This window comes from Rhea pennata, chromosome 33, assembly GCF_028389875.1.
Source record: "Rhea pennata isolate bPtePen1 chromosome 33, bPtePen1.pri, whole genome shotgun sequence".
In the NCBI taxonomy this organism is placed as follows: Eukaryota; Metazoa; Chordata; class Aves; order Rheiformes; family Rheidae; genus Rhea; species Rhea pennata.
Genome location: NC_084695.1, coordinates 889905 through 915857, shown reverse-complemented (window position 1 = coordinate 915857; position 25953 = coordinate 889905). Strand labels below are relative to the sequence as shown.

The 25953-nt window shown below is 50.2% G+C and overlaps 1 protein-coding gene across 14 annotated transcripts; it reads left to right on the top strand.

The window, feature by feature from the left end:
* Window positions 1–2485: 2485 nt before the first annotated feature.
* Window positions 2486–24759, top strand: AKAP8 (A-kinase anchoring protein 8). Of its 14 annotated transcripts, XR_009961066.1 has the most exons (18): window positions 2486–2616; window positions 7311–7349; window positions 8344–8376; window positions 9398–9493; window positions 10211–10502; window positions 11719–12325; window positions 12829–12970; window positions 13391–13440; window positions 14122–14155; window positions 15933–16029; window positions 16280–16421; window positions 17060–17153; window positions 18572–18702; window positions 20127–20222; window positions 21775–21970; window positions 22652–22890; window positions 23033–23156; window positions 23603–23691. XR_009961066.1 is itself a non-coding variant. In XM_062598373.1 (17 exons), exons 1-16 carry the CDS (start codon window positions 2598–2600, stop codon window positions 24254–24256), a joined length of 2424 nt encoding a protein of 807 aa, XP_062454357.1. In that variant the 5' UTR covers window positions 2486–2597; the 3' UTR covers window positions 24257–24278; window positions 24587–24759. The 14 variants fall into 14 exon arrangements, 7 of the variants coding, with proteins under 7 accessions (XP_062454357.1, XP_062454352.1, XP_062454351.1 ...); XR_009961071.1 differs by lacking the exon at window positions 22652–22890 and having other exon boundaries at window positions 21775–21924; window positions 23054–23156; XR_009961068.1 differs by having other exon boundaries at window positions 21775–21924; window positions 22652–23156.
* The last annotated feature ends 1194 nt before the right edge of the window (window positions 24760–25953 follow it).

Sequence of the window (25953 nt, the reverse complement as noted above, 5' to 3'; positions counted from 1 at the left end):
GGCGAAGCGGGGCCAGCAGAGACCGACGCGGCGCAACCTGGTCTCCAAAACCAAGCGTAACGCGTGCAGGAAACCCTCGCCAAGGCGTTGAGAACCGCAAGCAGAAGCTACTTGAGCTGCGGATAGTTGCGATTTCGCATCTCCGAGGACTTCAGCGACTCTGCAAGTCGCAGATGTTGGAATTTATAGCGTGGAGTTTTATTGCGGCTTTGTCGAAGCGCGTTGAGTTCGGCGCCAGCCAAAGTCCTCGCTCACCCTCTGCTCTGTAGCAGCGAGGGATCCGTCAACACTAAGAAAACAATATAAGACAATGAGATCAGAGAGTTTTTTTCCTTGTTTCTTCATCTCTAGAAATGAGGATAGTGCTGATAATCTTTATTTCTTAATAAAGTCGCATCCTAGGGTCCATCAGCAGAACAGAGGCTGCTATTGGTGCCAAGTAGCTAGGTAAGCAGCTCTTTTCCTAATGGCCTTCAATCTTTAACAGCATCCGGAAAGCTCTACGGATTGTGTCCACGCAAAAAAAAAAAAAAAAAAAAAAAAAAATGTTGCAGAGACTTTCACAGTTTGTGTTTCTTTCGGAACTTTTTCAGAGGTTTTTACGGTTCGCGTGCTGGCAGGTACTACCCGTAGCACATCAGCGCTGAGAGTAATTCAGCGCAAATCCACGGAAATGTCTGCAAGGTCTCTGGAAATCTCCAGTCTTCTGTAAGGTCAGAGGGAGGGTCATACTGTTGAAGTCTGTTTTACGAAGACAGCTGCTGCTTGAAATACCACCGGTTTCCTACGCAAACGGCGTTGGATCAAGCAACAGCTTTAATCCATGAAGCTTCAGAGCATCTAATATATATATATATATATATATATATTTAACGCCTTTCCTGAAGGCAACAAGTTCACTGAAACGTGTCATTTCCTACTGGCAAATTCATGTCTCCCATCGTTTCTCTCTGCAGGTGCCGAGACGCACCGGGAATTTTCAAGCGGATCTTGGAACCCCTAGAGATTCGCAGGATACGCGGAAAACGGATTCCTCTTTATTTCCATCTGCTAACGGTATCCGGGATTTGAAAGCTGCAGCGCCGAGCGCCGCTGTCGGTCCTTATCTGACCCTCCAAAAGTTCAGCTACGCGGTTTTCTACTTTCCTTCCCCGTGCTTCGAAGGCCACCGCCTAGAAGAGATGGCCGAAGGCGGCAAGTTGAGCCCCGCTGTTGGAAAGAAATGTTGGGTAATCGCTCGAAACCCTCAGCGCTTTCTACCCCAAAAAGAAAGCAATTTCTTGTCTCCCGCGGTAAAGCTCGCCGGATTTGGGAGTGACGCCGCCTCTAGGCAATTCTTGGAGGTGGCAGCATCTAGATCTTCTCTCCTGAAATATCGCGGCCTGCGCCGGGATCCGTTCTCGGAGTTTTGTTTCTTTTTTTTCCCCCCCCTCCTCCGTGCCAAGCTCTTGTAGTTCCTCCTGGGGTATAAGATTCGCTGTTTGGTGCGAGCGTTTTCTGTTTTCTTTTGAGCTCCCTCCGGTGAAGCGTGGTGCGGTCCGAGCCTTGCTCGTTGTCTGGGGCGGGGGGGGGAACCAAAAAACAAACGGGAAGCAGCCTGGAAAAGGCCGGAACCGTCGTTCCGCGGGGCGCTGCCGCGTTTCTCATCCAGGGGAAGTGGGGCGGAGGTCGCCCCCGAACGTGGCGGAGGGGGGGCGAGGCTCCGACCCGGGACCATGCGAGAGCTGGCGTCAAGGCTGGGGGCTGCCCCGTGCCCCAAGGGGGTCAAGGGTGAGGGGTCAGGGCTGGGCCCGGAGTCCTAACTCTGTGTGTGGGGGGAAGGGTCAGAGGACAAGGCTGCTGGGGTCAAGGGGTCAAGGCTGGGGCCTGCCCCGTGTCCCAAGGGGGTCAAGGGTGAGGGGTCAGGGCTGGGCCCGGAGTCCTGACTGTGGAGGGGGCGAGTTGGGAGGAAGGGTCAGAGGCTAAGGCTGGGGTCAAGGGTCAAGGCTGGGGCATGCTCCATGCCCCAGGGGGTCAGGGCCGGGCCAGGAGTCCTGACTGTGGGGGGGGGGGGTCGAGTTGGGGGAGAAGAGGGGTCAGAGGCCAGGGGTCAAGGCTGGGGCCTGCCCTGTGCCGCATGAGGTCGTGGATCACGGCTGCGGCCCCGCTGTGGGGACAGGGGAGGTCAGAGGTCAGCACGGGGGCGGGGGGGGGTCAAGGCCTCACTGAGACCCCTCCCCGCAATGCATCGGCGGATCCGCTCCTCCCCCTCCGCTGTCGCCCAATCAGAGCGGGGTCCGGCCATGATTGACAGGCGTGAGTGGGGGGGAGCCGGCCTATGGGAGGGCGGGAAGGTTGGCACGGGGATAAGGCGCCTCCGCCAATGAGCTCGGGGCAGTCGACGCCGAGGGAGGGAGTGCGCTCTGCCCAATCAGAGCAAGGGCGAGGGGTCGCGCCTCTAGGAGCGGTGGGCGGGGTTTTGGAGAGCGTCCAATAGGGAGCTTCGTGGGCGGATCCCCGCCGGCGGGTGGTCCCAATGGGCGGTGGGCCCCGCGCGGCTGCGCACTGAGCGCCCGGGCGTGCAGTGCGGCGCCGTCGGCCGGAGGTGGAGGGGAGACATGGATCAGGGATACGGCGGTAGGTGCGGGGCGGCGCCGGCGGGCGCCGGGGCCCGGCTGGGCCCGTGCGGGCGGCCCCGGCCCCTCCCTCCCTCCCTCCCTCCCCGCGTCCTCACTGGGGCCGGCCCCGCGGCTCCTCACGGGGGGGGAGGGGTGTCAACCTTCTGCGGGAGGTGTTAGGCCCGCCTCCCGTGTGGAGGCGGCGCCGCTGATTGGCGCGGCGGCGCGTCCTTCAGCGGAGGCGCGCCGCGGATTGGTTGGGGCGGGCGGTGCGCGGGGTGGGGGAGGGGCGGCCGTTGGCCGTTCCCCGCGGTGAGCGGCGGCTGGAGCCGGGGGAGGGGGGAGGGGTGTGAAGTGTGTGTGTGTGTGGAGGGGAATGTTCACGGGGGTGGGGGGCTGGTTCCACCTCCCCTTCCTCCATCCCCCCACCCGGGAGGGGGCGGAAATGGAGCCGGTCCCATTTCTGAAGACGACACAAAATGGCGGCCGGGCGGCCCCTCCCCCCTCGTCAGCCCCGTTCCGGCCCCCGTCGCTCTCCGCCGACCCTCACAGGAGGAGAAGGGGGAGGGAGGGGGCACCGGGTGGGCCTCGCCCGCCTCTTCCCTGGGGGATAACCGCCTCCCTCCCCCCACCCCGGCTGCTTCCAGCCGCTCCCCGGCGCCGGGGAGCGCTGCCCTGGCGGAGAGGGGGTCGCTGCCGGCCCCCTGCTCCACTCTGACTTGGGGGTGGGGGGAAAGCGAAGCACTGAGTGAAAACGCAATCCGCAGAGCTCCCAAAGCCCCGAAAAATCCCCCCCCCCCAAACCGATCAGGACCCCGGGGACGCTGCTTGGAGGCCCGCGCGCCTTAACGGATCAAAGCGTCGCGACGGTAAACAGCGCCGCGACGCCTCTTCTGCGAACATCTTCCCCTTCCCGCGCACTTTGGGTGCCCAGAGCAGGTTCAACAGCTATTTCTTCGCTAGCTTAGGTGCTTTTTCCACCGTAGCCCCTGGCCTAAAGGCACAATGTTAAGAGAAAAGGAGTAGATGAACCGCCCCTGAAACGCCCGTGACTGCTAAAACCGTGGGAAAGTGCTGTTTTCCACCAGGTTTGGAGAGTGTTTAGCGCTCGTTATCAAGTGTTGCCGTTTTGTACTGGCGACTTGAGGGAAAAGCATCGTTCTTTGCCGAAGCAAGCGGCAAGCATCGAGAGTCACGTTATTTGTTTTAGTGCTACCTTTGCTCTTCTAGCCTCTGCCTTAGCGTCGAGGGAGCTCAGCTCACAGAACCGACAGCAAAACGTTAAAAGGAGACAGAAACGTCTTCACCGCGATCCGAGTTTGACAGCTTGGTTATTTCTCCAATTGTTTCAAATCTTAATTCATTTAGATGCAACCCAGCCCATAGGTTTGGAAGATGAGTGCTACTAGATATAAAAGTTGATATCCCGTTGCTGGTATCCTCTCCTGCTTGCAGATGCGTGCGTGTTTTGAGTCCTCTTTCCTCCTTTATTTCAAACTTTGCTTATGCCATCGCTCTAATTCGAAGACGCGGGGGTCCCAGGAGGGCAATTTTTTGCCTTGTTGTTCAAAACATTTCCTTAGTTGTGTAGCATAATTACAACTGCTGCAGAATTTTATAAATAATACAGTGTGGCTATTCTGCTTTTTGTTTTATTGAGCTCCCTGGTACCCAGCACATCGCTTGCTGCAGAGATCGTGCGTAGTACATACGGACCTCTTGTTGATCTCGAAGGCAGACCTGTTGACAAGGTGCTCTTCCCAATTTCTCCTTTCTCCACCTTTCCCTGGCTTTGTGGAGATCCGATGCCTGACACCTCTTTCATCGTAAATTATTCCTTAAAGGCTTTTAGACTATTCTAGCAGTTTTTCTGGTATAACCATTGCACCAGCCTGAGTTCTCAAGTTGGTGGCAGTATTGAAGACGTGCAAAACATACATTTGTTTTGTATATATCCCTGGAGAGGGGTATTTGTCCCAAGTGGTTGCAGCTCACCTGGTCTGAACCCAGAATGCGGAAAGGAACTTTGGGCCAAGAATGTGGTGGTTTGGCTCTTGAATGCCTGTGATCTATTTATTAGCCAAGATGAAGTGTAGGCATCTACTTCTGAACTAGTCACCTGCTCTCCTGTATAGCAAAACACGCGCTTCTAGGGTTCACTTCATCTCCTCTTAAGGTAGATGCCTTAAATACGACAGCCACGGTCTAGAAGCACTGTTTTTTTCTCCATTGATAGCAGAGCGAATTTGGATGACTGGCTCAAAAGACTTGATGTTTAGACGTGTGAAAGTTACTCTAGAGGCTTCTTTTGCCTATTTCTGGCTTCCTAAAGTTAATTAGCTATTTAAGAAAGGCTTGAATCTTCCTTTTATCTTGTAGAAATCGTAATAGGTTAAAAACCCACGAGGTATGTTGCAGCTTTTACAGAAGTTTGACATGAATTTTGGTATTCATAAGGTTGTAAATTCACGACATTTTTCTAGTTCTTGCACGTCCACAGTTTTTACAAATAACCTTCAGGTGAAGAACATCAGCCTCTGTGTCCCCTCTCTTTATAAATTCATTACACTTTCTTTGCATGTTGAGGAGTATTCTTGAGAATTGATTGTACGGTTCCATCTGCGCTCGTTTTTGAGAGAGAGAGCATCTTCTGCAATCCAACAAATTACAGACCCTTGTGTAGCATGTGATTTGTAGATGCAATTTAAGCGCTTAGCGATTCCAGCAGAAGACAAGCTTTGTTCTCCCTGGGTAAAGTCTTTGTCGAAATCAGCAGGAGGACTTCAAACCGACTCTGTGGAATTCCAGCTTTCAGAAATAATTTCCTGCTGTTTGTCCTGGGCCCCCAACATTTTTTTTTTCCTTCTTGTGGGTATTAAACTTCAGCTCTCAGCATTTCAAATAAGCTGAACAAAGTAAACCTCTGCTGATGCTCCACGTTCTCTCAGTATGTGCGGCGCTTGCATAAGCACACTGGCTAAAATGTTTCCCACGCGCTTTCCTCGGTTCGGCCGGCTTAAGAAACATTTTCATGAGGATCTCATGGGGACCAGGACGTGGTGCGCTCGACTCCGCAAAGTTTGTTGCTCAGGCCCGCTCCGTGCTTCTCGATACCCAATGTCCTTTGCAGTACTTCTACCAAGATGGTCTTTTCCTGTTTCGCGCTTTATTTTGCTGCTCGTTTCCCAAGCGACGGTGTTTTATTGTGTGAATTTTTGCTCTTGGGAATGTGCCGCTCTGCTGCGGCTTCTCTGCTCCTTTGTACCAAGTCGTTAATACCCAAGCGTTTTGTCTAGTGTTTTCCTACATTTCAGTTTCAAAGGTAGATGTTCAGCTTTAATCACCACCCTCTTAAATTGCCTGGAGTGCTTGATGAGAGAAAGTTTGAGCACCTTGTTTAACCCAGATTTCTTTGTTTCTATAAAAGAAAATTATAGCCATCACAATACCTGTATAAATATAACATGTCCTACGTGTTCGTAAGCAAAATACCGAAGTATATGCATGCAATTAAAAGCAGGACAGCTTTTATTATACATAATCTAGAGGTGCAGCCCGTGAAGAACCTGCAAACAAAGCAGTCGGGCTGTTTCAGCTGAGGTGTTTCAACTGACCTGCCCAGAGAAGGAGCTTTCCCCTCTCCGGCTTTGTTCGTCTTCCCGCTTTTGTCTGACCGCGGAGGCAGTCCTTCGGCGTACGTTCGGATGGCGCCTGTCACAACTGCGGGCCTGGTGTCGCTTAAAACGACTGTAATGAGAAGAGAGAGTGCTGAGCAAAGAAGTATTAACAGGAGGGGGATTCACAGTGCGCTGGCTCAGAGGGAGAGGAGGTTATTAAAGGGAAGAGAAACTACATAGACAGTGGAGGGAGGGAGGGAGGGAAGGCAGGCAGGGGAGAAGTTTGGGCTAATGCGATGGGTGCAGAAATACTCCTATCTGTAGCCAGGCAGCGTTTGTTTTCCTTGTGGACCAGCTTTATTTTTGATCAGAAAAACTTACATGAACTGACTACAGACAAATTTTTCTTTGTTTTCCTGTAGTGACAACCAAGACTCCTTAGATTTTAAGTGCTTTCAGTGAAATACCCCAGTATATTGCTTTAGTTTTCAAAATTCATTTTAGGAGATGCTCGCAATGTTTCGTTGCTGGTTGGGGAAGCACGGAGCTTTTTTTTTCTATCCCAAAGCTGGCAGATGCCTTTTCAGCAGGTCAGAGCATGCCGAGCCCGTTGCAGGTCTTCAGGGGCTTTCTTGGTGCTCGAATTTCTGTGCCTCTCCACAGCTCACCGATGAGTATAATTTTACTGGCAAATGCAGCCATCCTAGGGAAAAGCAACTTCTGCTGATGTAGCATCGTTTAGACTCGTCGCCTCTGCTGATGTAGTTTGCAAGAGGTGATGGTTTGCGTCTAGGCTGGATGTAGCGGCGTCGAGTACCTTTTAAAAATTATTATGTCTTTGGAAACGCATCATGTTCTTTAATTCCCCATCTCAAAGTGCCTTGTTGCACTTTAGGCTAATAAAAAACAAACCTGGAACAAAGCATTTGTGTGGGGCTTCGGGCGCGTCTCCCAAACGATAAAAGTACAAGCGCAGTTAAGGACTTTATGGGTTTTAGGGTTAATTAAAGGAAACTAAAACTGTGCTAATGCCATAGGTAACTGGAGAAAACACTCAATCCTTATACTAGCTCAATTTTTATTTATTTTTTTGCAGGTTATGGCACCTGGAGTACTGGGACCACCAATACTCAAGGTAAATTTCATATATGTATTTATATAAAGCATATCTGGGATATATTTCAGCTTATAACCTCTCTCTTTCTGTCTCTAGGATATAACTTTTATTTCTCTCTGGGCAGAGTAGTGGAGTATTGTACTCCTTTTTGTTGACGTTTAGCCTTCATTCTCCTCTACCTAGTAACTTGACTCTTGGAGTTTGTTTGTTTGTTTGTTTTAAGCTTCATCCCATCATCTTGTGATATATTCTAATTTCCACCTTCTGAGGGTTGTATATCAGAGGAACTACCTTAGGGCTGGCCTCAATTTTGCATGTGACTGATAATGTGCTTCATTTTATCACATGGAACTTATTAGCATTGTAAAATGAAGCATGTCCTGAAGTATTTGCCAGATTGGGCTCTCTGCTTTGAACTTCTTCCCAGCCTAGACAATAGTGGAAGAAGCGAGATGCTTCCGCAAGTAATACAATCTTCCTGAACGCATTTGCCTTTGCTGCAGTTTGGCTGCCGAGCGCATGTTGAAACTGAAACTATTCATATGAAATTGCAGCCTGGTGTATGAGTCGCTTCTGCTTCGTGGCTCAGATCTAGGAATAATAAGAACTGACTGTGGTCACGAACCGTTCTGCGGTTCCTCTGGATGAGGCTGTAGCTTGAGGTGAGAGAGGAACTGCAGGTGATTACGGTCTCCTGTGATGGGTCTGTGCTAAGCAGAGCACTTCAGGGCTGTAAAACAACAAATACCAGATTAGATAATTGAAAGTGTTATGAAATTGTGGTGTGTGTGTGTGTATATATATATATGTATACACATATATAAACACATATAAAATCCATTTCATTTTCATAAGTAGCTGTTGAAAGTACTAGCTTCTTTCCCAATCTATGCAAAAAGACACGTAATATTTACAAGCATTGACTGGAATTATGTATATTTAATCGTGAGCTCATGACTTCTATGCTTTGTTGCTTTTAGTGCTGAAACAGTCTTTCTTTTGCCCTGTTAAGGTACATACGCGACAAATGCGACAAGCTGGCAAGGTACGTGTTACGTGTGTTGTGTGTTCAGCTGTTTCTGTGCTCTCCTCAGCCTCTTAAGTTGGTCTGAACATTTGAAACTGTTTTGCAGCTTGCAGACTGCCTTCACTTGGAAATTAAAAGTGTGCAAAGATGTGATCTAAGTCTTTGCTCATTCCTCATGGTGCACTGTTAGAGTATCCAAAGGGCAGAGCAGCTTCCAGGAGAAGCCTGCGATTATTTTTACCTTGCTCCATGATTGTGCCTTTTTTTCGCTTTTGCTGAAGAGAAACTTTGTCCTGACTAGAAGCCAACGTCCTCTTAAAATGGGAGAATTAATTTGTGAATTAGGAAAGCTCATTTGTCTTACGTCTGCATTGCTCGTTTGATCTGGGATAGCCGGATATGTGTGTTAATAAAATAATACTGATGCTTTCCCCCAACGGAAGCCCAAGGTTGGCCCTTGTTATGCCACCACCTTGATGGTATACAAATGCAGTTGTCCACATGTTGGCTAGCAATTTTGCAGCAAAGTATCTTTTGCATTTCTCTAGTAAACCTTTCCTCTCAGAGAAATGTTTAGTTAATTAGCCTGGGCTTGAATCGTATGGCTGTTTTAGGCTATTTTTAATGCCTTCCCCAGGGAAGGACTAATGGCTGCGATGCTTTATGAAATACTGTTTCTTTGATCCTCGCAGTAAAAAAAAAATAAATACTGCACTGCACGTTGGGCTGTAGATTCAAACCTCCCAGGTCAAGTCACGTGTAAAAATGATTTTTTTTTTTTTACCTTCTATTATTTCTCTCTTTGTAAAGCCTGGGAGCACAAGGCAAGGACTAACACCCTATTGTGCTAGGTCTTGTGCAAATACGGAACAGAAAGGCAGTCCCCTGCTCCGGAGAGCTTACAATCTGAATAACAACAAAAGTGGCCAGATGGAAACGGGCAGATGGGGGGAAATGCAACGGAACGACGAGGCAACGGGCGCAATAGGCAGCGGTATCGGCGCACCAGCGGCCTTAACTGTTGTCAATTTTATTGTAGGCATCGCGGCCAAGGAGAATTATGAGGGATCTTCATGGCACACTTGGCAGTCACTTTACGAGAGCCCTAGGAGTGACATAGCAAAGGGTATGCCAGGTCAGAAGCAGCAATCGAAGAGCTGTTGAGAGGAAGCTCGCTTTTTTAGCGCAGGGCTCAGGACGCGTTCAGAGGAAGAGGCTGGCGGTTCGGCGAGCGGGGGCGGGCACGGAGGTGTTAGGAGTCTCCGGGGGCGCAGCCCTCTCGTTCCGCATCTTCAACGTTGCGTTAAGCGTGACGCGAGCGCGGCTGTAGCGCGTTGCTCTTTCTTCAATGTTACGCTGTCACCACAAGGTGGCTGGCTTTATGTTCTTTATTACTCGCTGCTTTGATTTTTCTGGTTAAACTGCTTCATAGCTTTAGTTGTCTTGGCTGGATACGTGGTTACGTGCCCAGCAGCCAGATTCTCTTCGATATTTTTGTCGGGCTGCACAGTGTAGATGGCTTAGGCTGACAAAACCCAGCAGCGTACACTGAGCTCGTTCTAAAAATCCCTACTGGGACCAGTAGCGCTCTGTTTCCTAGCAGTTAAAGTCACCAGAATGCACTCTTGGCCTTCAAGCTTTTAGGGTTGGGGTTGAACAAGGAACTTCCTGACTCTTGACGTCTTTCATTTTATGAAGCCAGATTTCCTTTAAGGAGTAAAGCCCAGCTGCAGCCTTGCCTAGTAGGGTCCATAGCATCCAAACTCTTCTTCCAGGTATCTGTGTCTTTATGATACTGTATTAACATTGTTTTTTTTTTTTTTTTTTCTTTTTTCCCCCTCTTTTCTGCCAGGCTATGAAGGCTATGACTATTACAATACCCAAACCACTGCTGCTAACACAGCAGCCACGTACAACTATGGTGCAGCAGCTGCTGCCACCTCCAGTTCTTGGGAAACTCCCAAAACTTCCGATATGAGCATGAACACCGATGTCAACACCAGCATGCCCGTCGCGTCGTACAGCACCGAAACTGGGACGAACGAGAACTCGGATTCCATCATAGCCAAAATTAACCAGCGTTTAGATATGCTATCAAAGGAGGGCAGTGGTGGAACAGGCGAAGGCATGGAAGACCAGGAGAGGTGACTCTTAGACTTGTTTCTTTTATAACAAAAATGAACATTCTGTTGTCACTGCAACTTCAAATCAAACTGCTCCGATTGTATTGGCATGATTCAGCACTTGTTGTTGAGAAAACAAGCTTGTTTGCCTGCAGTTCCTTTTTTTAACCTGTCCTGATTTTGTTTTTAATTTTTTATATACGTATGTATGTTTCAGGCATTAAAAGCCACTTTGTTGATTGACTTAGTACATTTTTACAGGCATTTTTTCATTTGCTTTTTTTTTTAAAGTTTCATAAGGTATCTTTTCATGTGCAGGAGGGCTTTTTTGTTTTCTCATAGAGCTCTAGTACTTTTTTTTTTTTTTCCTCCCACTATGTTAAATTATGCCAGTCTGGAGAGTTGTTTCCTTTTGTTGCACGCTTTGCTGCTCAAATGGTAACACACATCCTGGCAAGAGTTACGAAATAAATGAAGCTTCACCTTTCTCTGCCATTTGATATTTGCTGCTTCAGTCAGCCGAGATACTGCCAATTAATGCTTATCTGCATTAATTCCATACCTGGAGGCACAGCTAAGAGTTTTCATCTTAAGGACAAGGATTACTTGTTTTCTCATGTTGTTTTTTCCCTGCTGTTAGATTAACTTGCAGATTGGACAAAGCCCTGGAGTTTTCCTCTTTCTAGTAAAAAGGGGCTTTTTAGGTCTTTACAGGGCTTCTCTTTCAAGCCAGGAATTGCCATTTTGTTCGTATCAGTGTCTAGTTGTTTTGATGTTCCTTTTTTTCCTGCGGCTGAGATTCTTTGCTGGTATGTCCCCTTGCAGTTCTACGCTGCTGACCCTGAAAATGAGAAACAGCATTTTCTTTTGGCTTTACCTTTGCATGGGTTGTTGTAGGGAAGATTTTGGGATCTACCTTTAAACAAAGGGAGCATAATTCGGGCTGATCTGCTTCTGTAGCACTGTATAACATCTCCAAAGGGTGTTTTTTCAGATATTTGTATGGAAAACAGTGGGTTTGGGGGTGTTCTTGTTTTTCCCCTCTTCTCCAAGCTTTCTGAGACTAGGGAAAGGGAGATGTGGAAGGAAAGTGCTCACTAAGCAAGGTTTAATAAAATTGTATTCTTATTCTATTCTTCTAAGAACGTTTGGATTGTGATAATAAATAGGTACAAACGGTTGGGTGATGTGTGGGACCGTTATGCTAGCTGCTGACTGTTCTCTCTTTGCTGTGCAGCTCTTTCAGGTTTGAGTCTTTCGAATCGTATGACTCGAGGTCTTCAATGAACGACCGTGACATGTACAGATCTGGCTACGATTACGGGGAAGTGGGAACCGATCGGAACGATTCCTTTGGGAGCCAGTTCGACAACCGCAGGGATCAGTCGCGCAACCGAGGAAACAACTACGGCCTCATCCGAGGAAGGGGGCAAAACCGCGTTCAGAATCGGGGGCGTCTCAACACTTTCAATCGCAGTGACCACTTCATGCCCTCCTCCAGTACGGAGCGCCTGTCGGCTCGCTGGAATGAGTTGAACTACATGGGTGGGCGCGGGATGGGCGGGCCTGGTCCCAACAGGCTCCCTTCTCTCTTCTCCCAAGCCCTTGTCCCTGACTACGGCGACTATGGAGACTATGGAGATTACGGTGATTACGGCGACTATGGAGACTACGGCGATTATGGTGACTACGGCGACTATGGGGACTATGGAGACTATGACTATGGCATGATGGGCGTATCGGGCATGGGAATGGGACGGTACGGTAACATGCCGTACGGAATGGGGCGGCAACGAAACAGAGACAGAGTGAGTACGGTGCCGTGGCACCTGAACACCCTCACGGTAAGTTGTCACTGTTTTTCCTGTAAAATTCCAGTCAGCTTGCTTTTTGCTCCTGCAGTCAGCCTCAGCGCTAGGCTTTGCTGTTACTCTGTAGAATTCAGTTTTTTGGAGACGTGCCGGTCTGCCTCAGGTGGCTTCCACCTCTGAAAAACTGAAGTCCTCCCAGAGAGAGCAAAGTGTCAGGCAGCTTGTGGGTTCCTATGGGTTGTTTTTCTTTTCTTTTCTTTTTTTCTTTTTTTTTTCTTTTTTTTTTTTTTTTTTTGAAATAGAGCCTCTGAACATTTATCCCTTCCAAAATCAGCTCTGGAGGGGGGGTGGGACGCTAACTTGTTTGTTCAAGCTAGCTATAAATACGGCGGTAAATCCTTTTATAGCCAGGTAGAAGTCTGTTGGGGTCATGTGGGCTTAAACTGCTGGGGGAGGCATAGCAGGAGGATGGACTATTTTGATAAGTGCTTCGGTACCTAGAGCTGATGAGGGTGACCGGTTTCTTCCAACTCTAGCCGAAAAGGAGAGGTTTCCGCAACCGTTCAGGAGGACGATCAGATAGCGAAGGAGGTCGCAAGCGAAAACAGTCCCAAAGCGGAGATGAGCCAGACAGCAAACAGGCAAAGACTGACAGTGAAGGAGATGACACTGAAAATGGTATGTGCCTGTCTTCGTTCTCTAGTACTAGTCACTCTTTCTCCCTACATTTTTAAGTGTTTTATCTTTCAACTGGCTGTTGACTGTTAATTTCCAGAGCTGTTGTACTCATTAGCCTCTAGCATTGCTGATATTGTAGCACTCCTGTAAGTGCCTTCTTGTGCACCGTCTTTATAGTAGTGTTTTACGGCTTGAAACTAAATCAGTGCTCGAGGTTGGTATCGTGAAAGTAATGGCAGTCTGCAGCAGAGGCTGACAGGCAAGGAGAAAACAGTGAGCAGTTTATCTTCACTGGGATTTTGAGCCGTTATCCCAGTACTTGGTGACTTACTAGATACCAGCAGGGCCCCTTGTAGCTTTGAGTGGGAGAAAATAAAGTACTTCCTCCGACACCAGCTAAATGATTTTTCTTGTGTGCAGCAGATGAGGGCGAAGGAGAAGAAAAATCGGGAGATGAAGCTGACAAAGGTGTAAGTAACCTTTTTTTTTTTAAGTCTTTGACAAATGTGTGAGCATTTAAGCACTGTAGCACTTTCCTCTCTTCCCTTGACAGTGTCGCAGGCAGAATTTTTAGAATGATCCCAAACTAATATTCTAAACGCACATATTCTGAAAGTTCTTGTTTCTCATAATTTCCCCGTGCCCTTCAACAAGGGTTACTGGCAGACTCGTTTGCACAGAGGTGCTTTTGCCAAGGTCCTAAAAACACAGTAGCACAAGATTTAGGGCACAGCACCTGTACGTCTGCTCCTGGCTCTACCGGCAAGTCTCGTTAAGGCTAAGTTCCAATTAGGGATTGGCTTTTTTACTTTCTTTGGTTTGTTTGCTGAGATAGATGGGGCTCGTTGTCATTTGTCTTAAGTGACTTGTGACTGGATGTAGTTGTTAGTAAGGTGCTACATGAAGGAGTGACTCTTCTGTGAAATATTTAAAATTTGACAGAAGCAACGCGTAGTTGTTTCCCACATTGGGTTACATCTCACTGTTATTTTGTAAATGTTGTGATTCAAAAGTGTTGACAATCCCCAAATGACACAACCCATCCTCTGCTCTACAGTCTTGCTGGTGGCAGGGTGGACTGTGAAACTTCCAAACCTCAGAAAATGACAATGATTTCTTTTTGTCCTTTTTGTTTTGTTTTTATTTTCCAGGAGAATGGGAGTTGTGGCGATTTGGCAAAGGAAGGTAGGGTGGCTCCCCCAGCGCGCAGGTCTCCCGTGAACTGGACGTACTCCAAACTGGTGTGCTTTTACCTTCTGGCACTATCTAGAGGGCTTTTCTTTTCTTTTCTTTTTTGTCAAAAGCTGTTGCAGCTCTGGCTGTGGCGTGTTAGGGCTCCGGTAGGTGTGCCACTGCTCGTCATGGCTGTTTTGCAGGGTAGTAATGAAGTGGCTGCACTGCTTCTAGGCTTCTTCATACGGACCGTTGCTGCTCGTATGAACGCACGGGCAGAGAGGAAGTGTTAGCCGTAGCATCAGCTTATCTTCCTGCCCGGCTTGGATGAGGTTGATGAGGGAGCGCACGTCTAGCCACATGGCAGAACGAAACCAAAATTGTCATTAACCAAATCGCTTTCACTGGTGGCTTCAGTCACTATGCTAAACCCTGTGTATATATATATATATATATATATATTCCCCCCCCCCCCAAATAGATGGGACTATATCAAAGTATATCAGATATTTAAAACTTAGATGGTCTAGAGGAGCTGAAGCCACTTCAGCTGCTTTTGGATTTAATTCTTTGGAGTTTAGAGCAAGGTTGTGCCCCAGTTGAAAGTGTTTGTGCGAGAGGACGCTGCCTCTTGAGTTCTCATATGCGTTGGCAGTGGTTTGCTTTCAGGAAAAAAGCTTGAATGTCGTTGATCATGTTCTCTTTGCCCATTTGGATCTTGTTTTATGACTTCAAGATTAATTCCCTTGGTTTTAGGATTTATCTGGCTTTTTCGAGCTTTGTATATCCCTACTGATTTGAAATTATGACTGTTCTGTGAGACTGTACAAAGCAGAGGAGTTGGAGCTTGTTAAATACTGGAGACACATGCACTAGGTTGATTATACTTATTAGTTAGGACACGCCAACCCCAAGCATATTTTACCTGACTTGGGGGAACAGCATGAACAGCTGCTGTTGCCCATTTTTGATTATTCTCAGGATTGAAACCAGCTATAGCTGGATGTTCAATTTTTGTTGAAGTCTCCCTCCGATAACCAGGTCTTGACCTAAAGTGGAAGTTCTGGTCTCTGCACTCCTTCACCCAAAGACGTTGCGGGTGAATTATTACCTGAGCATGTTGCGTGAGGCCAATATACCTCGGACCCATTACTCACAGCTTCCTGCCCTAAAATACTGTATAGATTAGGCCAGCTAAATTCTTGGGTCTGCTGCTTTCTCTATAATTCTTAAAGCTTTTTGGAAGGCAGCATGAGGAGTAGGCCTAAAACTGTCCTAAAGAAGCAGAACTGCTGCTGAGGCACTAACAGCATCTGTGCTGCCTTTTGTTACCTGACTTTCCTAAGTAACTTCTTCCCTATGGAAAAACAGACAAAGAGGAAGAAAAGAGAGTACAGGGAGAATAGCTCTTCCCAAGGAAGTGAGAGTTGACTTTGCAGCAGTGCTTCTGTGGCACCATGAAAGTCAGGACTCTTGTGACTGCTCTTTCCAGTAACGGCTTGTCTCGTTGCTGTCTACAAAGACTTAAGTTAATGTTGCAACTTGAGGGAGTTGGAGGATGATGGTTTTATGCCGGAGACCTGAGAAAGAGGCTGCTGCTTACCTGTGGTCAAGAAGCTGACTTGTGGGAGGGAGGGAAAACGGAAGAGTTGCCAGAGACCAGGAGAAATTACAACTTCCCAAAGCCAAGGGTAAATAGGAGGCTAAGGAAGCAAGCTCCCAAAGTATCTCGGCCAGCAAAGCGTGTGGACGTGAGTTGTTACACGGCAACTCCTGAATTTTTCCCTAGCATCTGGAGATGGCTGTGACGATGATGATGAGGAGGTGAAAAAGAAGAGGGAGAAGCAGCGGAGAAGAGATAGGATGCGTGATCGGGCAATGGACAGGTAAGAGGAATGACAAGCCGGCACTTCTGTGAATAGTCACTGTAATGTTTGAATTGTCCTTATAATATTCAGCCAGAATATTCCTCTGTGCAGATGTAGGAGAAATCTGAAGCGCTAGCTGAAGTTGCACTACAAAATAAAATTATGTTATCAGAACAGAATGGCATTTTGAATCTTGAGGAAAAAGATTATAGGTAGAAAATTAAATGCTTAACTTGTTCCTGATTTGTGGTTCTATTGCTCTGCGTAGAATCCAATTTGCCTGTTCTGTGTGCAAGTTCCGCAGTTTTGAGGAAGAGGAAATCCAGAAACATCTACAAAGCAAGTTTCACAAAGAGACCTTGCGATACATAGGTACCAAACTTCCAGACAAAACCGTTGAGTTTCTGCAGGTATGTGGGTAGCCCAGCGTTGGTTTAACCTTTCTGTGACTTTTCTGCATGACTGCTGGGCTGTTTGGGGATTTCTGTACTCGTGGGAAGAATGGAGGGGCTCATGAATTCATTCACGTACAGCTCCGGCTTTGTCGGCTTGCGTCACTTGTTAATGTGTCACTTGGTGACATCAGTTGACGTTAGGTGGTTTCTCGTGCAAATAACCGTTTCCTTCCCAAAAGGAATTTAAACAGAAAAGCCAGGAATGAATATTCTGTCAGTTGTCCTCTCCTTCCTCTGGCCTAGCTGTGTAGATGGCAAGAGAGAGAAGGGCTGGGATGTTTTATTTCCTGGATGACGATATTTGGGTTTGGGGGTTAAGTGGCATCTTTCAACCACTTTGCCACTCCCTCAGCGCCCTTTAAGAACACGAACCTGACGGTGACAAGGAAATAGGCTTCGAAGAGGTGCTGGATTTGGCTCTGACTTGGATCTTTCAGGTTCTTGCTACGATAGAGATGACAGGGGCAAGAAAACATCTGGCTCATCTAGTTAGTTAACTAACGTCGGTCTTCCTTGTGGGTTTTCTGTAGAGATTTCATTTCCGTTTCGTGCTACTCGATCGTCTCGGTGAGTTCTGTCGTCTTCCCCTCTAGGAGTACATCGTCAACAGGAATAAGAAAATCGAGAAGCGACGTCAGGAACTGACGGAGAAAGAGGGAACAAAACAGAAGCCGGATCCGTTTAAGGGTGAGGAGCTGTTCCGTGCCCAGAGCCAAGCGTTGATGCCTGCCTGCTTAAGGACCTGCTGTGATTCAGGACTCCTGTGGGCAGGCCCAGACACGGGGTGTTTGTAGCCTGTTACCTGTTGATAATAGCAACTGGCTCGTAGGTTAAACAGGCCGTTGGATGCCCAAGCTTGGCCGTCTCCTTTAGCAGAAAAGCAGCCACCTTGCGCATGCTGTGAAAGGGGGTTGTCCCCAAAACATAGGAGCGGGGCAGGCTGACCGGAAGGACTTAACAGACCGATGGCAGCTAAAAAGAGTGGGGGGCCAGGACTGAAGGGACCACCCGTGTCCTCTGTCAGAACCTGCAGTACTGCCTCTTTACCATGACCTACAAAATCCGCCAGAACCTCGTAGGTTCACTTGTGACTTTGAGAACTGCTGCATCTTGCAAGTTTTTCAAGAAAACAAATGCATGTGACTTTGCATTTGTGCCATTATAACTCCATGTCAGGTTCTGGCCGTTAAAATCTAGCCAGCTTTGTGAAATGAGTTGTCTTTTGGGAAAGAGAGAATACTCGTCCTCACTGTAGCTCTTCATGCAGTAGGTTCATGAAACTGTTGCAGTGGTACAAATACTAAAATAGGTGGACAGTGAAAAGCTCCCCAAGGATCGTTGATTTTGTGGTCGTTAAGCTAATACTGCTTGGTCCTGGGTTCGCTTCTAACGCTGAAAGAAACTTTTGAAAGCAGTGAGGTTGATCCACGTGGGCTTTGGTGGAAAGTGAGATGGGAAAATCCACCTAGCCTGATCAACACACCTATCTCCTATATAGTTTTCCCCCCCTCAGCCACAGAAGGACATTTGGTCCCAGTCTGGGAGACTGGTTCTGTCGTAGTGAGTGTAGTCTAGTTAAGCCGCACGTTGACTCCCAAAATGAGCGCCCAGGCTTTTTGGTGGAGGATCTGAGCATAGGAAGAAAGAAGAAACAATCCTAAAGCTGGGGGAAAATCAAGTTGTCCGTTCCACCTTTGTGACCTTTAAATCAGATAGAGGCTTGGAGAGGCAGGCTGGTTTCGACTAGGCTAGAGGAAAACAGGGTTCAGTTCCTGGCTTTGCCTCAGGTAAGTTGATTGCTTTGTACCTTGGGCTTGTTACCCCCAAAACTACCTCTCTTCCTCCCGCACTTGTGTGCTGCATTGGTAAGCTCTGTTTAAGAGCAGAATTACCACAGCTTCTTTCCTCCTTGTGTTAGAATAAGGTATGTGAGCTTTGTCTCTAAAGGGAAGGCAGAAACAGCAAGGAATACGGGTGCCGAGTTAACTTGTTGGCCATGAGCTGGGGAGGAGAGCATTACTGGGTTAGAGGGGGTGGAAATGGGCATTAGCAGCAGAATGTGTTATTTGCTTTGAATTTTGGCTGACGCTACCTCGTTGCTGTAGGTATTGGCCAGGAACATTTCTTCAAGAAGATCGAGGCAGCTCACTGTATGGCTTGTGACATGTTAATTCCTGCACAGAACCACCTTCTCCAGAGGCATCTGCGATCTGTAGATCACAACCGAAACCGCAGAGTAAGCATCTGGAGCGTTTAATCTTTGCTGAGAGCCTGGGTAAGGGGGGTGTCAGCCTGGGCTTGAGGTTTCCTTGTGGCTTTGGCTCGTTTTACTTTTTGCAGCCTCTGAAAACATACAGGATGAGGGACTGAGCAGGGAACCGCGAGGGGTCTGTGGGATGCTGGTGGGTGGCCTGGGCAGGCTTTGCCCTTTTGTAGGGAAATCCGAGCAGCTGAGCAAATGAGAAACACTGGGGCGCTTCTGGAAGCGGGAGGGATGATGAGCGGAAGAGGTTAGATTGAAAGGGAGACCCGGGCTTTTCGTTTGCATGTTAGCATGGTACGTGAGTGATTTTATTTTATTTTATTATTTATTTATTTATTTTGTAACTTGGACCGCCAGTAGGAACTGAAGTGCTTGCGCCCTCCCTGGCCGGGCTTGGGAAAAAATCCTCTGGGTCAGGAATGGTGTTCAGGGTTTGCGCGTTCCAGGCAGGCAGGGATGGATCCACCGTTACGATTGACTGGTCTGTGATGATCACAGCTTTGCAGAAATAACCGATACCTTTTTCTTTCCCGTTGGGGTCAGGCTGCTTGAAGCTCAGGCATACTGTATAAATTTGCAGGTGAAACGTTCTTTCCTCAATTCGCAATGCTTTCTAGGACTCTTTCCTAAAATCACCTCTGAGGGAACATTGAGGACACTTAGGGAATTCAGATATAATCTGTGTCTAATTTGGCACAGGTTGTAGAGGGGGTTCTAAATCGAACGGGTCAGTCCAGTCCCAGGTCAAGGAGCAGCAGTGGAAGGGTTGTGCTGGTAAAAAGGAAGGAAGGAAGGAAGCAGCAGTTTTTTTTTTCTGCTGTATGGTGTAATCACAGATTCTGGCTGTCCAACTCTAGCTGCTCCAAATCTTTGGAGAAAACAAGCTCTGCAAAACCAGCCAACCCCTCTGGAAGCTGTTTCAGACACTGCTCCAGGCACCACTTCACGGTGGTTGGGGAGCTGCCTTAGCTGCCGGTAGCATGGAAGTCTGTGCGGCTTGTCATCTCTCGACGCGAGCCCAGATTGGGACAGGATTGAGGTTCAGTCAGAACAGAAACACGCGAGTACCGCAGGGTCGTCTCCGTCTCCGCTGTGTTGCCCTCTGCGTAACTATCCTGGCCTCTTCTGCGCTGAGGATTGTTGGATATTCGGGTGATGTTCCAGCTGTTGGTACTGAAATGCCTTTTCTTTTTCCAGGGCTTGTGTTAGCAGATGAAGGGTTGATGCTCCCTTGCCTTGTTTTTTGCGACCTGCTCAGGGGAACTGCCTAGAGTGGGAAATTGGGTTTTCCAAGCCTTGCTGAGAAGGAGGGAATATAGCATCTCGAGCCAGACCCCCGTGGGAGCTCTTCCCCTTTCAGCCTGGCCCAGTAACCCCCATGTTTCTTTGCTTTCTAGATGGCTGCGGAGCAGTTCAAGAAGACCAGCTTACATGTCGCCAAGAGCGTCCTCAATAACAAACACATCGTCAAGATGCTGGAGAAGTACCTCAAGGTGAGTGAGCAAGAAAGTCGTCAGCTTGTGCGGAGTTGCCGGAGCAGTGGGGGACAGGCTCCGCCGTGGTCTCCGCCTTGAATGCTGGAGTAGCTCAGAGCCGAGTATTCGCTGTGTGTGCTGCATGTTGGTCACAGAACGCCCTGCTACGTACGGTGCGGAGAAGTGTAGGTTCCACTCCGCTCTCTTATCTATAGCGTAAATCTTAGGTCTGGTTTCTTTTTCTCTATAGGTGGTTTACCACTTCTCATGGTTTTTTTTGTTTTGTTTTGTTTTTTTTTTAACTTGCAGACTGTACCTACTGTAATTCCCAGGCGCACGTAGCTCAGTTATGAAACCATCCAAATGGAAACATAATTAAGAGACAAAAAAAAAAAAAGTAGCGAAAGGAGCTCCAGTGCCCTCACGCCAGCCCTCGAGCTGCGGCCTGGGGGCTGGGTTCGGCCCAGTGCAGAGAGTGAGCGTGCGGACTGGGTAGGCGCCAGTTGAGTCCCATAGGACTTGAATTGGACTTGGAAGGCTCCTGGGCCACCCACTAACCCCACCCTGCACCAGGGTGAATTTTACCCGGTGCAAACAGCCAGGCTCCGCAGCGCTCCCGGCAGCTCGACCGAGCGACGGAGCGCCCGGGGGCGTGCAATTCCCGCGGGCCGAAACGCTCCCGCTAGCCCCCCCTCCTCCTCCCTTGAGATCCGAGCTGGGAAAGCGGCACAGAGCGCCCCAGCCGATCCGCACTGCCGAGACGGAGCGCGAGGAGAGGGGCAGGGCCTGCGCCAGGTAGGGTTTGGTTAGGCCCAAGCCAACACTCGGAAGGGCAGAAGGAAGCCGGAAGCCAGCGCAGTCTTCAGAGCATGGTGGTAATATGTTCCATGCGGAAGCGCCGCTGAGCGAGCGGGGCGGTGGCGTGCCGCCCGCCCCCCTCCCGCCCCGTTTCCAGGCGGCCTTTCCGAGGGACGCCCGTGTAGGAGCGCGTTGCGGTAATGCGGTCTGGAGGCGGCGCGGGCGACGGGCGAGGTCCGCGTCTCAGAGGAAAGGTCGCAACCTCCTCGCCGCGCGAAGACGAAAAGAAGCGCTTTTGCCTACTGCTGTTACCTGGAAGTCCAGGGGCAGCCCAGGATCCAACAGGAGCCCTGTTTGCAAACGTGGCTGACAGGGCAGGCGCACCCCCGCCTTCCCGCGGGGGAGCAGATGGTTCCCCTGTCCCACCGGCATCACTTTGGTCTTACCCGGATTGAGCCTCTGCCAGCTAGCTCTCATCATGCCCAGTCTCTGCTAGCCTCTAGCAAAACTGCGACTCCACCCTCTGGGTCCAGTGAAAGAGACTTTGAGCTGAGAGTTGTCAGCGTATGATGGCACTGCAGCCAAGTGATGAGGCTGTCTCCCCTAGCGGCCTCTCATACACGTTGAACAGGAGGGTGACACAAAAAACCCTGCGGTACCCCACACGAGAGAGCCCTCGGGGCAGACGAGCGTTTGCCCGGTGCTACCCTCTGGGATCTCTCAGAGGAAAAGAACGGAACCACTCAAGTGCAACTCCGTCTACCCTTGCCAGGGTCCGCAGGCACGTCAACAACACCTCATGATCAACGGTATCAAAGGCTGCCGGCAGATCTAAATGAATCAGCACTGGGCACCTGACCTTTGTCCATCGGCAGGAGGAGATCTTCGACCCATCCCAGCACGGTCTCCGTACCATTCCCAGGTGCAAAACCAGACTGAAAGGGGTGGAGGAAATCTGAGGATTCCAGGTAATGCCAGAGCTGCCTCGCCAAAACACTCTCGGCAACCTTCCCCAAGAAAGGAAGGCCGGAGACAGGGCGATGATTGACAAGACTGTCAGCGTCAAGAGATGATTTCTTGAACGTGGGCCTAACGATTCCTCCTCTGAGGGATGCTGGGCACCTCGCCCTTCCAAAGGGAGGCCGTGACAGTCCCCACCAATAGTGGACTTCATATCCCCCGTAGAGTTTACCAGCGATAACGGACTTGGGTCCAGATCGCAAGGTATTAGCCTCAAGTTCCCCCCTAGCCTCCAGAACCTCAGTAGGTAAGGCTGGCTGGCTGAACCTCAGCCAGAGAAGATTTAACATTGTGTTTGTCCTCCACCTGCATGGATCTGCTCTTGTGGAGGCAGCCAATCTGGTCTGAATCTCTGATCGATCTGGTCCGTGAGGCAGAAAACCGCACGAAACCTTTGGTCTGGCGAGCAGAGACGGCCTGGGTTTGCTGGGCTGTCCCGTCGGCGGCGTGCCTCCGCTCAGCAGGACATCCCAGACGCTGTGGTGGAGTGGGAGAGCTTCTCTCTCCTGGCCTCCAGCTCAGCTGTGGCGGGGGAGTTCAGAAGCTCTTGGTCACGGTCGATCAGATTTCAGGCGAGGTTTCTGCCGCTGGCATGCTGCCCTCCTCCCTTCCCATTTCATCTGTTGCAGGCCGTCCGTCCGCGTACCTTGGTGACCTGTGAGGAAGGGAGAGGGAGTTTAGAACCACGCCGTGTCCTCGGCGGTGGCACGGTGGCGCCTGCTCTGTGGCAGGGCCGACGCTAGGGTCCGGCGCCCGCTGGCCGCGCGGTGCTCGCCCCCCACCTAACTGAAAATGCACGCAGAGCCAAACAAAACGGGCCCTGCCCCGATGGCAGCGGTGGTAGGAGCCCGTGTCGGCCCGAACGCAGGTAACGAGGTCGAACCCTCGGGGCCTCGATCTCCCGAGGAGATCCCTGCTAGCGCGTGGCGTGGCACGACGCGCAGAGCGAGAGCCCCGGGCCGGGGCCGCGCGTACGCGAGGTTAACGTTAAGTTACGTCGCTTCCTACAGCTGGATTTCTTTGCTCTCCAGAGAAGGGTGCTAGGAAGGCCTGGAGCTTACTGGTTGTCCCCGACCTCTCCTGCTGCGGGGCGTAGGGGGGGAATTCGGTGCACCCAGCTGGGACCGGCAAGAGGTTGAGGAATTGTTTCTTTCTTTCTTCTTTTTTTTTTTTTTTTTTAAAAAAAAAAACGGTCTCCGTGAGCTGAGCTCCTCCCAGCTGAGAGCGCAGCCGACGGCCCCGGCTCGCTCTCGCCAGGCATCGCAGCACACACAGTCCTTCCTTAGCGTAGCGGCCATGCCCGGTACTCGCCCGCTGAGCAGAGCGGGGCAAGGGAGACGTAACGTACTCCGAGGTGCGGGATTCGAGCACTCTCCTGGGGCGCTGCTTTCTCGCTGAAAGATTAGCACGCGCGGTGTCTGTAGCAGCTTTGGGGCTTGACACGATGGATTTCCACGATTGAGAACCTGCCGTTTCCAATCGAGTGCGGTTGCAAAACCTCTGCTTTTCATGTCTGAGGTTCCCTCTACCTCGCTGCGGTCCAGTGACTCTTCTTCTCTCTTCCCCTCTCTCTTTGTCAGGGTGAAGATCCCTTTACGGATGAAATCACCGACCAGGATGTGGATGAAGCGGAGGCCTTGGAAGGTGGAGATGGCGGCGGGGAAGGCGCAAGCGAAACCGCTACCGCAGAGACCGCCCAGGCGGAGGAAGGAGGAGCAGGGGACGCGGGCGACGCTGCGGACGTGGCTAAAGCGGGAGAAGAAACCGAAGGCGCTTCGGGAGAGTTGTCTAAAACCGAGGAGTTTCTTAAACACGTAGGGGAGCAAGATCGCCCGAAACAGCTGCTGATGCCCCCTTTCCTGCAAGATGAAGACCAAATGGAAGCAGAGGAGGAAGCAGAGGAGGAAGCAGAGGATGCGACGGCCGTAGCCGCTTCGGAAGCGGAAGCAGAGGCGCCCTCGGAAGCAGCCGTTGAGGCAAGCCCGGAGGAGCTGCCTTCGCTTTCAGAAACTCCCCAGGAGCCAGCAGCTTCCACAGAAAGCAAAACTGATGCCTGGGCAGCCAAAGAGAAAGAGGAGGAGGAGAAGGAGGAGGAAAAAGAGGAGGAGGAGGAGGAGGAGGAGGAAGAAGCCGCGAGCAAGGCAGCGCCAGCTGGATGCAGTGAGCAGGAGGAGGAGGAGGAAGAGGAGGAGGAGGAGGATCCACCAGCAGCTGCTGAGCCGCAGCAAGAATAACTCTGTGAATGTTTGTGTGAAGGTGATTGTCCTGCACTGTTGTATAATCGATATTTTGAATTTTGTTTCATTGGGTGGGTTTTATTTTTTTTTCCCCTCCTGTCTTACCAAATGCAGTACCTGAACGTGCGGTGCCCGAAGCGTGGCCGGTTTGGGGGGTTTTCTTTTTATTCAAGGGGGAGGGACTGAGCTGCTCTGTTTCGGGAGCGGTCGTGCGCTTACCTTGTCTCGTTCGGTAGACTTGCTTAGTTCCACTTTCGACGTCCTTTCTTTTCTTTTTTTTCCTCTTTTTTTTTGCGTTTTTGTTCTTTTTTTTCCTCTCTCTTTTAGGTTGAAGACTGCAGGAAGCTGTACATTCCCTGAGAAACACTTGAGCTGCCTCACCACCTTTTTTGAATTTTAGAATTGGAAAGCTGGGGTTTGCAAAATAAAGCCGTGATTAGAGCCGACAGCTGTTTGGTTTTTAAGCACAGCAATAAAGCTGTATGATTTCTTGTGTGACAGAGATTTGGTCCTTTTCATGATCTCCCGTCCTAGTAATATTTAGGATACCATATTCCTCTGTGTAGGGAATATTTATGTGTTTACTCCCCGGAAAGGAGATACTTGGTTGTTTTTTTTTTTGTTTTTTTTTTTTGTTTGTTTTGTTTTTTTTTTAAGTCAGGAAATGCATTAACTTCATCTACCTCCACTACTGCATGAGAATTAGGGTCCATAATTGGGTTTTTAAGCAGCAACTTGATTCCATCTAGCAATCAGGCGCCCGGTTTGCTCGGAGCGAAGCTGCGGCGCGAAGCCCGTTTGCCCCGACACGGCGGTTTTAAGGTCGCGGTCGCCTCCGGTTGAGCGCAAAACGCCGTTGCCGGACGCTGTCACGGGATTGATGAAGCTGGGTCGAGCTCGGTGGGTAGGCGCTGGCTTGTTAAAATGTTCTGACCTGTGGCTCGCAGCGTGAAGTTGGATGCGGACCCTCTACGGCCTGGAATCAACCCAGAGCTTGAAATTTGCAATAAATTTCCAAATCTGAAACAAATCTCCGGTTGTAATTGAGTTGCTGACAAGGCGTCTGCTCGAGCGAGCTCTGCCTCAGTTTCTCTTCTCTGCTACTTCGTTTTTTTTTTTTTTTTTTTCCCTAAATCCTCCACCGCAGGCAGTTTTTTCCAAGGAAGGGTTGCGCTGAGCGTCAGGTGAGGGCTTCAGAGCGCCGCGATCGCACCGTCCCGCGCTGCTTAAGCTGTGCTAATACCTTGTGGCTAACGAACCGCCGCTGCTGCACCTTCCGCCGCAGGTAACGAACGGCTCCCGCGCTGCTAACGAGCGGTTCGCCCGCTGCAAACGCACGCTGGCGACGCTAAGGAGCAGAACCGCGCTGCAAAGCGATGGCCCTGCACTGCAACGCCACCTCGGCACTGCAATGCCGCCCCGGCGCTGCTACCGAACCAGCCCTCCGCTGCAACACGCACCCCCGGGGCGCTGCAGCTCGGTCTCGCCGCTAGCAAACCGGCTCTGCCCTGCCGGGGCCGCAGCTCGGGTTGCGACGGCCCCAACCGCGGGCGCCCGGCCCAGGTCGCGCCGCCCCGCGGAGCCGGGCCGAGGGGCTCAGCCCCGGCGCGCCGGACTTTGCCCTTGGCACGCGCGCGCCTGCCTGCGGCGGCGGGACAAGGGTCGGCGGCGGCGGGCGCAGCGTGTTCTCTCTG

What these genes read in the sequence shown, in the direction of transcription:
- AKAP8 (XM_062598366.1), top strand. An exon ending in TGGGACCACCAATACTCAAG is followed by an intron (nt 7,350 to 8,343) that starts GTAAATTTCATA and finishes TGCCCTGTTAAG; the next exon opens with GTACATACGCGACAAATGCG. An exon ending in AAACCGTTGAGTTTCTGCAG is followed by an intron (nt 16,422 to 17,059) that starts GTATGTGGGTAG and finishes CTTCCCCTCTAG; the next exon opens with GAGTACATCGTCAACAGGAA.